Source organism: Dipodomys spectabilis, unplaced genomic scaffold (assembly GCF_019054845.1).
Source record: "Dipodomys spectabilis isolate Male_0828 unplaced genomic scaffold, ASM1905484v1 ptg000137l, whole genome shotgun sequence".
Classification (NCBI taxonomy): domain Eukaryota; kingdom Metazoa; phylum Chordata; class Mammalia; order Rodentia; family Heteromyidae; genus Dipodomys; species Dipodomys spectabilis.
This window is the reverse complement of record NW_024870814.1, coordinates 12,825,018-12,838,450: the sequence shown is the minus strand read 5'-3', so window position 1 is coordinate 12,838,450 and position 13,433 is coordinate 12,825,018. Positions and strand designations below refer to the sequence as shown.

Below are 13,433 nucleotides of genomic sequence, written 5' to 3'. Positions count from 1 at the left end.
ATTTCTGCATGTCTGTACATATTGCGATACTGTGTACACTAGTAAAAATTTGGATTCAGTGAAGTATGCTACAACAGATGAGAGAGAAAAAAATAAAGCAGGCTATGTATATATATCTATACATATTTCATATACATATGAAGTACATATATGTGTATATATATATACACAACATGCATAAATAATCAAGAAATTCTATAGTCTGCAGCATGATGGATAGAAGTAGAGAACATCTTATTAAACAAAATAGTAAAAACAAAGAGCATTGTCTATACTGCTTCTCACTCAAGCAAAATTTAAAAAAAAAATGCAATAGTCATTCTAGGGGGCTGAAAAGGGCACAGGATCAGAGCGCAGGAGGTTGAACACAGAAGAAAGATGGAAGACTATGATCAATGCACATAATACACATATACTGAGAAACCCAGAATCCCATTAATGGTTACAGATACGTACATTAATAAAAAATAGGCTATCATAAAATAAAGGAATAAAATCTGAAGCAATGAATCCATTCTTTGTTTTAAAGGCAATTCCTGCTTAGAATATCAAGTTATTTATTTTATTATTGCATAAATATCAACTGATGTCACAATTCAGACTCTCCAAGTATTAACTGGCCTTTTCTGACAACATTCTGAGCAAGTGGAGGCAGCAGGAGGAGCAGCTGGGGCAGCCCAGACTCACACTTCAGCTTCCCTGGGAGGTTTTTGTTATGGCTTGTATCACTGGGGGAGGGTAACTATAAGGCTGTTGACAGTAATAAGTGGCAACATCTTCGGGCTCCAGGCCACTGATCCTGAGAGTGAACTCTGTCCCAGATTTACTCCCACTGAACCGTGATGGAACTCCGGACTCCAAACTATTTGCACCGTAGATCAAGGGTTTAGGAGCTTTTGCTGGTTGCTGCTGGTACCAGGCTAAAGAATACCCAATGTTCTCACTGGCCCTGCAAGTGATGGTGGCAGTGTCTCCTAGAGACACAGACAGTGAAGATGGAGACTGGGTCATCTGGATATCACACTTGGCACCTGGAAGCAGAAACATGAAAACAAAAATCCACACTAATTATCAAGTTATAAGAAGGCATCCTTGAAGAATAAGCATCCTGGATCACACTGAGCTGTGTAAATCCCTAGCATTGTCCTTCTTTACCTGGGAGCCAGAGCAGCAGGATCCCCAGGAGCTGAGCAGGGGTCCTCATGTCCATGCTGTGTGCTGGCTTGGACTGACTACTTCCTAACGTGAGCAGCCTATGAAGAAGTCCTGAGCATACTGGGCTGTGCTGTTGTTGCATGCAAATCAGCACCAGAGTTATACACAGCTGTCCAGCTGCCTCATCTCAGCAACTCTGCACATTCTGAGTCTCAAGGGAACTAGGTCGGGCAACAGAATAGGTTTTAAACACAGAAGAGAATCACCAAGTTGCTTTCCTGTGATGTGAGCACAACAATGGTAGCTTGGAGGATCAAAGCTTCTTTTCTTCTTATTTCTTTAACTGAGTCAAGACTTGTTCACTGGAGTGTTAGTTCCAGAAATTTACAAACAAAAAAATTTACAAATTTTGCACAACACAAATCTGGCATTTCTTTATTATTATACAGGACAGAAAGTTTTACAGTAGCTCTGATTCACTGATAATCTGTATGTGTCAACTTCTCAGCACTGTTGTCCTGTAATGAATCCAATCCATGAAAGTGGAATAAGTGGGGCTGTTATGTTAATAAGAAAATGCCTGGACTTCTGTACTATGGTATTCAGCCTTATTATCTCCTCCATCTCTGACTTTTCATCCCAGGTGATCCATACAAGCACGTCCTTTCAGAGCCTTTCTCCCTTCATGTCTGAGCAGCCTTTATAATTTTTACTGACCTAGAAATGTGTATAATTTCATATGTCCATGCTGAAGGTCCTCATATTATTCCTTCTGGCCTTTAAACATCTTCAACACATCTACTATGTTCAGAAGCAGAGATAGATTCTCCTTAAAAGGGAGGATACACTCAGGTTATCTTGAAGCCTATTTTGTGGCCTAAACCTACATATGTCTCCTCTGTTCGGTGGACTCTTCTAGTTCCTGAGAGAACACTGTGCTGCACACCTGGGTTAAAGATATTGGGCCAAAGCAGGGTGAGTATGTTGGAATCTCTGAACAGAGTCTTGAAATCAATATTCAGTTTGTTTTTAGGCACAAATTTAATTGTCTGGGAGCTCAGTTTTGAATCTAGGCTCCTTCAACTGTTCTGCTCTGAATTTCTGCTGATCCAGATGTAGCTCCTTATCTTTATGCTGTGGGTCACTCAACTTACCACAAGCATCAGTTTTATTTGATCTTCCTCAGTGGCCAGATGGGCAGTGACTTCTAGAGGTCACAAACAACATCTAGAGGTTAAGATAAAAAGTGAAATTCACGTCACAATATATCCAACACAAAAACACATTTTTAGAGGGTTTGTAGTCCAAGCATTGTAATTCAGGACCTTGAGCTTGCTAAGCAAGCACTCTAAAGTGAGCCATACTCCTATCACCCTTTTTACTTTTAGTTTTGCTTGTCAGATACAGGTAGAACCATATTCCTCCTATTGGTACCCAGGAATATAGGTTATCTATCTTTGTTGTATGTTTTTATTGTAAAAATACTGTACAGAGTGGTTACAGTTACGTGAGCAACGCAATGAGTACATTTCCTATTAAACGTTGTTGCCTCCTCCTTTATTTTTCCCCTACCATCCCTTCCCGTCCACCTCCAAAACTACCCTCCTATCTATCTTTTAAGATAGATTCTTGGTAGCAAATTTGCCAATGTACCCTTTATTTCAATCTACTTCTTTACTTTTCAAACTTCATTGGGATCTAGCCTCAAATTTCTCAAATCATTATTGTTTTGATACATGAGATCATTGTCTTAAGCAATATTTGTGTATGCCTAACTTATGCCAAATTAAGATCTTCTTAACCAAAATAGACTTTACCAAAAGCATAGTTTCTGAAATTTTGTATGAATCCTTGTTACCTGGTTAAAGTATAGATTGCTAGTCAAGAGATATCAGAGATTTCCAGATGCCCCTCAGTAGATGAATGGATCAAGAAAATGTGGTATATATACACAATGGAATTCTATGACTCCATCAGAAAGAATGACATTGCCCCATTTTGTTAGGAAATGGAAAGGCTTGGAAAAAATTTTATTAAGTTAAGTAAGCCATAGGTCCCATGGTTTCCCTTATTTGCAATATCTAGTATATGTCTGAGTCAAGCAGAAAAGGTCAGATAAGGTGATGTTAGGGAAATGAACCCTAAGATATGTATTTTAAATGTTTTTTTTTCTTTCATGCGATTGTTTCTAACACATTTATAAGATTATTTCTTTGTTGCTATGTATGTCTCTCCCCCACAGTATAACCCCTGCTTTCACTGTATTTGATGTTGGTATAATTTGTGGAGGGGAAGGGGAACAACAAATCATTTAAATAGGGATACAGGTGGACATATTGCAACAATGAGATGTAAAAGTTGTTATGTCGAAAATGAATGAACTTTACAACTTCGGTGCGGGGGACGAGGAGGACAGGGGGGTGGGAGAGGATGGGAAGGGATGGGAAGGGTAAACAAAGGAGGAGGCTACAATGCTTTATAAGAAATGTACTCATTATCTTGCCCATGTAATTGTAACCCCTCTGTACAGTATTTTCACAATAAAAGAAAAGATATGAGAGATTTCATAAATTTCCTGTGTCTGAAAGCAAATGCTTGACAGGAACAACTTCTGTTCACAGTCCTTGGCTTCCTTGGCCAATGGTGAGACAGAATGGTATGGGGTAGGAACATCTAGCAGAGGCCACTCAATTTAGATCAGACAAGAAACCATGAGAAGACAGGAAGTTGACAGGACAAAAATATTTAGTCCAAGTCTGAGCCTGTAAGTGGTATATTTCCTCCAACTAAGCACCACCCCATACTTTAACACCTTCACATAATACTATACATAGTTAGTCCAGAAAGTGATGGTAGAGACTGTGTGATCTGGAAACACCCTCATGGACACCACTTGAGATTAGCTGATCTCTTAGACATTTAGCAATTGAATCAATCATACCAGGATTAACATGCCTGGTATGCTGTCCAGCTTTCCATCCCTGAGATAAAATAAAATACCTCAGATAAACAGCTTAAAAATGATTTTAGTTCTTGGTTTTAGAAATTTCCATCTATGATTTCTTGGCCATGTGAGGATTACTCCTGTGTAACTCAGAATCTCCCATTTCCAATATTTGATTGCCAAACCCCCAGGTCTTAAGAAATTCTCCTCAAAGAAAGGAGTTATTTTAAGATTGTTGATATGCCACGTACACACATTTATTTATTACACAATGTAAGTCTTATTGAAACTTGATACCATGACATGAACTACATATGACTAATATGTGTGGATCAATATAATTTAAAGCTTAATTCTCTTTTACTAGAAAACAACAAGAACAGCAACAGCCCTGTTTCTAATGCCTAGAATGGCTTCTCATTTGCCCTGTGAATCCAAACTAGTTGTATAATCTAAACTACTAGGTAAGCAAGTTCAGTTGGTAGCAATATGTTAGATATCCAGTAGGGATGAGAGTAAGGAAAGCACTACAAACCTAAAAACAGACATACCAGATGAGTTGACTAACTCATTCCTGGTTATATATCCATAGGAAAAACCACCAATTTATGAAAGTAGTATTAAGAAGGAATTGATGCATGCCTATGTTAATTGTGATATTGTTCACAGTAGTGAAAATTTGGATTTAGTAAGGTGTCCTACAAAAGATAAGAAAGTAAAGTGCTTCAAACACACACACACACACACACACACACACACACACACAATCATGCATAAAGAAACAAGACATCCTATAAGTAGCAGCAAAATGCATGGAATTGAACAAATGCATGGAACAAATGCATGCAAAATGCATGGAAATGAATTAGTCCTGAGCATAGTGGGTTGTGATGTTTGATCATATAAATCAGCAGCATCTGGGTAGGGTTAAGCATAGTTGTCCACCTGCCTCATTTCAGCAACACTGCACATTCTGATTCTCAGAGGACCTAGATCATCAACAGAAAATATTGTAGCCACAGAAAAGAATCAACAAGTTGCTTTCCAGTGGCTTGATCATGCCAATGGTCCCTTTGTTTCAAAGCTGTTTTTCTTTTGATTTCTTTTAACTGAGACAAGACCTGTCCACTGGAGTGTTAGTTCCAGAAATTTATAGACAAATTTGGTACATGTCTTTATAATCCAGAACAGAACATTTTTTAATTGCTTTTGCTCACTGATAACCTTTATATGGCGATATAACAGCACTGCTGTCCTATAAAGCAATCCATAATGGTGAAATAAGAAAGTGGACCTCATTGATAAGAAAATGCCTGGACATTGTGTAATGTACAGCTCTGCCTTGTTTTCTCCTTCTTCTCTGAATTTTTTTTTTGTCCTGATCAGTTCATAAAAGCAAGTCTTTTCAAAGATTGACTCCCTTCATACATGAACAATCTTTTCTACCAACCTAGCCTTGTGTATAATTTCAAATGTTTGTACTTAGCCTCAAATTATACTTTCTGGGTTTCAAACATCTTACCCATAGCTACTGTGTTTAGAAGCAGATTCTTCTTGAAAAAGAGTATAAACTCAGATTATCCTAGAACCTATTGTGTTTTGCCATCCTGCATCTGTCTTCTACACACTAAGAAAACGCTGTGCTCATCACCTCTGATAAAGATATTGGGCACAAGCAGAGTGAGTAGAACCTCAGAAAGGAAGATGATGTTGGCATCGTTAAACAGATTTTTGGAACCATTAGCACCCAGAAATGTCATACATATGTGGAGAAAGCTACAAGGGGTTTGGAAGCAAGAGTGAGGAGAACTGATTGTCCATGTAAGGGAGAAATAGCATTGTTGACTCCATTGAAGGTGCTGAGATGGAATGACACAAGAGGACATCCAGATGTTTGGGATTGGCCTGTGCAGGTGTCAGGACCCAAGGAGTCACTACTGTGTGGGATACAAAGTTAGCTTGAACTAAACTAATAAGAGAAAAGAAATGAGCTATCAAGTGCTATTCACTGATGAATTTGGATATCACATCCATTAAAGAAATTGTAAATCCTTGAATTCATAATGATATTTCAACAAGAAATAGGCGATTTGTTAACTATCAAAAAGTTCTCCATGCAGTCTCACAAATTACCAAGGGGAAAGAATAACTGAGCAGAGCAATCTACCAGCTATCCCCTTAGTCTAGAACCGGAAGGAAGAGCTAGTAATGGTAATTCAAAACATGAACCTCCGAACAGACACCACAAAAAGAACACAGCAGCACTTCTGGACTTTGCTAACATATATGCACTATTGAATATAAACCTGTGAGAAAACAAGTACAAATCTAATCTGAGAGACATTCAGCAACATGGTTAGTTTTGGTCACTGATAGTGTTAAGACCACAAAATTGGAGGCCAGACTAAAGAACCTGTTCTCTTTTTTTGACATAATGTTTTGTACATCCATTGTTGTAATGGGTCCACCTGTAACCCTATTTAAACTATTTATTTTTTTCCTTCCCCTCCACAAATTATATCAAGATCAAATACAGTGAAAGCAGGGCTTATACCATGGGGGAGGTACATACAAAGCAACAAAGAAATCACCTTAAAAATATGTTGGAAACAATCACAAGAAAGAAAGAAACACTTGAATACTTACCTTGTAAATGTAACCCCTCTGTACAGTATTTTCACAATAATAAACTTATTTTAAAAAAAGAAATTTTTCTCTGGTGGCCTAATGAATGAGATATGGCCTTACTAATTTTCCCTAACTGACCTAGAAGCACATTCCTACCATTCTCTGTTTCCTTAGGAGTCTGAACTACAAGTATAAGCCATCATGCCCAATATGGTATTAATTCATCAATTTTTCTGTGTGCTTTGAAATCCTTCACTTTCTACAATCATTTCTTAACAAGTTCATGATTATTGTCTGTATTGTGACTAAGATTAAAAATTGAATTTACAAGTCTGGGTAAGAGAATTTTCATGACTTTGGACTGAGATATTTTAGACAGCATGAAGACATAGTGACATTTTTTTTGTAGAAAATAGCAACACATACAGTTTTTGACCACTGCTTTTTTACTGCTAGAAAATAAGAATGAATTTGTTTGTTTTTCAGCATATATAAGTTGTGCAAAAAGGGTTTCATTGTGACTTTTTCACTCATGAGTCCAATGTACATCATCAACTTCATGCCGTTGATCCCTATTCATTATCCCACTTTTACCTTCTTAAAACATTTCAACAGGATTCACTGTTCTATTTTACATATTCCATTAAACCACTTAAATCATATATTCACCTTCATTTCCTCTCCTTCCTTCTCTGTCATTTCTTCCCAGAAACCCAAAGATCCTATTTTGTCTTCCTTTCATTCATTTATTTAGTATATATTAAATACATGAAGGGCTTTCACCATGATATCTCACCTGTGCATGTCGCATATTTATTGCCTTTTCTTTTATCTTCTCTTTTGTTCACTTTCCTTTTTATTTTCTTTTTGCTGGTCCTGGTCATGAACTCTGGGCCTGGCGTATGTCTCTAAATTTTTATGTTCAATGCTATCCCTCTACTACTTGAGCCACAGCTCTGCTTCCAGTTATTTTTGTGATTAATTGGAGAAAGACACTCACTGAATTCCTTCCAATGATAGCTTTAAACACTATCCTCAGATTTCAACTTCCTAAGTGGGTAGGTTTACCACTAGCACCCACCTCTCACATCATGTTCTAGTCAGAATGACCCATGCATTAGCCTTTCTTTTAGAGCCATCAAAGTTAATTTTTAAGAAAGGATTCACAAACTTCCATTGCATTTCTTTCCTTCTTAATTTTTATTTAAAATCAATTTAAATTGAAGTATAATTAGATATTTCTTTATACTTGCATAGTAGGATGTAAGATAGAAATATTCTTCCATTTCTGAAAAATATCCATTAGAATTCCTAGATCATTTGACAAAATTTCAAGAAGAGTTGGTAGAGATTTCTGTAATGCAGTGAATAGAAGAATAGAAACACAAAAGAAAATTCCAGAGAGGAAGTTCAAACAAACTTGATCCAGAAGCTCATTTGTATACTAAGATATGATTTTTCCCTACCTCTGTGCTCTGCCTTCCTGTGTGTTATTTCTGTATTAGGAGAAGAATGTCCCTTGTATCATTGGCATGTACAAGCTTCTTTCCTGACATACCACTAGGATCTCAGTTTCTCAATATGAAGTCAAGCTAGGTAAGGCCAAGCCATAAATAGCCAAGGACATGGCTTCTCATAAAGCCCAATCTTCTTTTCTGCACATTGTCTTTGCAAAGGGTTTAGATTTATAATCCTTAAAAGCAATGCCTCTACAAACAACAATAGCTATTTGGAATAAGAACCCCAATGTGTAATAGGTGTATTGTAATAAATAGGTATAATAGATGAGTTAAAAGAGAAAACAAACCATTGTCCATTCTTCCATCTGTGAACAAGGCTGTGAGTTAAATATTAGAGAAGGAAAGGGTAGTCAGAGTTCCAATAAACTATCATTATGAATTCTAGGGACATAATAGATAAAATTACTTTCTCTCCTTTCACCTGTGTACAAAACACCTAAAACAAATTGAGGTTGTCTTGACTGACAGAAATGGTGAAAATGGTCAATGATACTGTACTACTTGTGTCTCCAAGTAGATTATATAGAGTATCAGAGTCTGTTTATGACATTAAACTGTCTCTTGGGGAATTTCTAATTATACTGACATGATGGAATGAATAACTAACATCTTAGATCAAAAGATGATTTGGTTAATCAGTGATATTGCATCAGAGTTCAATTGTAACTTTTTCCCATTCCTCTCCCTCTAATGTTAAGAGATGAGGAGACAGTGTGGTCCAGGATACCAACAATCCACTTCTCTTTTTTATTTAAATTTTAATTTTATTGTCAAGGTGATGTATATAGTGGTTACAGGTAATTACATAAGTAATGGTAGTGAGTACATTCCTTGTCAAACTTTTTCTCCCATTTTCCCTGCACAACAAACCACCCCAAGTTGTACAGAACATTTCCAACATATTGTCTTGTGAGTATCACTGTTGCATTCATTCTCCTCTGTCCTTTGTCTATTTTTTGTTCCCCTTCTCTTCCCTAATTCAGTCAAACATACATACAATACCCAGGGTACCAAAATCAAATACAGTGACATCAGGGGATAAACTATATGGAGAACTAAAGACACAAAAGGAAAAAGAAATCACATAGTACATTAAAAACTACAACAAAGCGAAACCTTTTGTGTCCATGTCTTGGAGTTCATTTCACTTGCCATCATCTTGCTATTTGGTATTTGAATACTGATGTCACTGAATTTTTTCACTTTTTATTTCAGTGTGTTGTTTGAATTGTTAATGGCTGACCTCTATCTACATAGCATGAAAGTACCAGTGATGGGTCAGGTGTGTAAGAAACACACTGAAAGTTCATCCTACTTCTCCCACTTTTGAGGCTGCATTCAAATGCAGCCAGGTCACATCAAGGCCCTTTGCTCACAGCCTCTCTTGGGTCTCTGTCATTCACACATGGAGTGAGGGTTCAGAGAAGGACTCAGTGATTGAATGGTTTCATCCTTGACAGGAATCGGTGAACCCTGGCTGTTCTGTGTTTTGCTTTCAAATAGCCAACACTTAGCACTAGCGAAGCATCAAACATTTGCTTATAGATTTCTATAGAGTCCTTCATATTTACTTGAAAACATGAAAGGATCTCACTCCATGCCACACAGAAACTGTGAAGGTTTGTGATGTCACAAACCATGACACAATAGTCATGACATCCGGTAGTTTGATGTCACAGGGGTCATGAAGTCCCAGTGGATTCTGATATCACATTTCAAATTTGAAATATTATGAGGTCGAAAAAGAATATGAGCTTAGAAAGGGACTAATATATCACAATGGCAGCATGTCACACAAGTTATGAGGACTGGACAGGTTTGTGTTGTCACAGTGGATTAGTGGTATCATAATGACAATGTGATGTCACAAAGAGATTGTGATATCACAATGCTTATGAGGCCACAATGCATTTCTGATATTAACCCATGTGCCACATTTGAAATAGAATGAAATCACAGAATAGGCACTCAAAAATGTTTATGACATCACAATGATAGTATGGTGGCATAATGCTATGATGTCATTGTAGGTTGGTATTTTCAAAATGAATGATGGTATCTTAATGACTATATGATATCACATGTATGATGATGTCCCTGTGATGTTACAATGGCAGTTCTGACCTCAATTGTCCTTAGTTTACAATGAGGATATTGGTACACAAAGTGACTGTACTGTCACAAAGGCCATATATATTTTTTAAAGGTTGTAAGAGATCATAATAGATTTTGGATGTCACAATGGGAAGGTAATTTCACAATGATTTTGTGAAGTCAAAGTGGTGATGGGGTCACTATAGTTTTGCGAGGTCACAATGGATTGGAAATGTTACAATATCATGCTGGATCACAAATGTCATTCATTCACAATGAGTATATGAGTTCACAAAGGGACTGTGATGTCTCCAAAGGTATATGTTTTCACAAATGTGATGAAGTCCTAACAGGTTTTGATGTCTCAGTGTGACACAATAGTCATGACATCTGCCAATATGATGTCAGAATTTTCATGATGTCACAGTGGATTTCTGATATCACATGTCATACCTGAAATAGTATGAGGTCGAATACAGATTATCAGCTCACAAAGGGCCTAAGATATCACAATGGCAGCAGGTCAAAAAAGTTATGAGGACAGGACAGGTTTGTGATGTCACAGAGAGTTAGTGATATCACCATGCAAAGTGATGTCACAATAGTTATCATTTCAATGAATTTCTGGTATCAACCACATGCCACATTTGAAATAGCATGAAATCACAGAACTGGCATTCATAATGTGTCTATGACATCCCAATAACAATGTGATGTCCTAATGGTATGATCATATTGTAGTTTTATTATGTTACAATGAGTCGATTGTATCATAACAACAATGTGATGTCACACTGGTGATGATGCCACAAAGGGTTTGTGATGTTACAATGACATGTCTGACCTCAATTGTCATTAGTTCACAATGGGGGGATGGGTACAAAATGGGACTGTGATGTCACAAAGGCCAGGTATTTTTCAAATTTCCTGAGGCCCTAGTAGGTTTGTGATTTCACCCTGTTTTTGAGGTAACAATGGATTTGTGATGTACTAATGAGTTTGTAATATCACAATAGCATGTCCAATTTCAATTGTTACTACTTCACAATTAAGATATGAGTTCAAGGTAGGAGCTAGAAGTGCCAAAGAACAAGAATTTTCTAAAAGGTTATGACTACATAATAGCTTTGGGAAAAAAACCTATTATGGGTCTTTTGTGACATCACAGTCCCTGTGTGTGCTAATATTGTAAACTAACACTTGAGATCAATCATGCCATTGTAACATCATAAACCCTTTGTGGTATCAGTACCACTGTGACATCGCATTGTCATTATGACACCATCAGCTCATTGTGACATCACCAAACTACAATGACATCAGAGCATTATGAAATGACATCATCACCCATCACAACATCACAAGCCTATTGTGACCTCATCACCGGTATGGAATCACCAACTTATTGTGACATAAAAACATTATTATGACATGATATTGTAACATCACATTGCCAATGTAGTGCACTGTCCCATTGTGTTTTCACAAGCTTATTATATCCTCAGAATATTTTAGAAAATTCATGGCCTTTCTGACTTCTAGCTCTTTCCTTGAACTGGTATCTTCATTGTGATCTAGTAGTAATTGAAAGTGGATATGTGATGGTGATATTACATATTTGTCATGACATCACTATCCAATGAGACCTCATCACCACTGTGACAACACCAACCCTTTGTGAGTCACATTGCCATTGTGACATCACAATCACATTGTGACATGCTAAACCTATTATGACCTCTTAGCACCTTTGAAATAACACATGGCCTTTGGGACATCACAGTCTCCTTGGGTAACCATATTATCATTTTGAATTAAGGAAAATTGAGGTCAGACATGCCATTGTACCATCATTATCGCTTTGTGACATCATCTCCACAGTGACATCACATTGTCCTTTTGCTTGCAGTAAGCACACTGATCTCCTCCTAGAGGTTCCCTACTGCCATTTGCAAATGAATTATACTGTTTTTGCCAAGCGTTTCTTAATCCATATCCTGGTGCTGCTACCAAAACTCGAAGTTCCTTCTTAGAGTATTTTTCTTGCAGGGTATCTCTGTTATCAAACACCCACTGAGCAACCATTACCAATGAAGATAACTCCTTTCCCTCAACACCTTCTAACTTTTGAAGCTTTCTTCAAATATCTGGGGCTGATTGGGTAACAAAGGCCATATTTAGGGCTCTTCAATTCTCCAGGGCCTCAAGATCTATAGCCATATAGTGCCTAGGGGCTCCTAGAAGCCATTCCAGAAAAGCATTAGGGGACTCACTGGGGAGCTGTACAGTATCACTCACCATAGATAAATTAGTTGGTTTCCTAGCCACTGCCTGTATCCCTGCTAACAAAGTGGTGATAATTGAAAAGTGCCTCCTTGCCTTGATTGTTTTTGTAGTCACAGGTTGGGCAAGTCTGAGGAAAGACTTGCTTCAAATGGACTGGGTCATCAGTGGGGAAACCATATCGTACAAGGACTGCCTTCAAGGCATGGTGCTGGATTCACTCGCTTTCCTCCCAGGTGAAAAGCACCTGTAAATGTTGCTGACAATCATCCCAGGTGGGCTGATGTGTGAAGAATATGGTCTCTAATAAGGAGATGAGACCCTAAGGTTTTTCACAAAAGGACAAAATTTGCTGTTGCCAGTATACAGGTCAGTAGGATTTTGTTATGTATTATGGTGGGAGGAAAACCAGTACCATGTTGATTGTAATAACTTGTGACATCTTCAGGCTGCAGGCTGCTGTTGGTCCAAGTGAACCTGTCCAAAAGCTACTGCCACAGAACTTGAATGGAACCCCAAATTGTAAACTCATTGCATATTAGATCAGGAACATAGGAGTTTTCCCTGGTTTCTGCTGTTACCAGGTTAAATTGGTACCACAGCTCTTATTGTCCCTAGAAGTGATGGAGACTATTTCCTGGAGATACAGATAGGAAGGATGAAGACAGGGGCATCTGGATATCACATCTTGTATCTGACATTGAAACATGAAAACAGAGTTAACATCATCCCAATAAATAAGTGGGCTAAAGACTTAAAGAGAAACTTCTCTGAAGAGGAAAGAAGGATGGCCAATAGACACATGAAGA

At 37.6% G+C, this 13,433-nt stretch overlaps 1 pseudogene and 1 gene segment (V, D, J or C); both read right to left on the bottom strand.

Moving 5' to 3' along the window:
• LOC122116639 overlaps positions 1 to 13,433 on the bottom strand; it is a 1,030,500-nt pseudogene that overhangs the window by 35,110 nt on the left and 981,957 nt on the right.
• On the bottom strand, positions 652 to 1,233 carry LOC122116651. The segment is given in 2 exon segments: positions 652 to 1,031; positions 1,156 to 1,233. Coding segments are annotated over 2 exon segments (396 nt in total).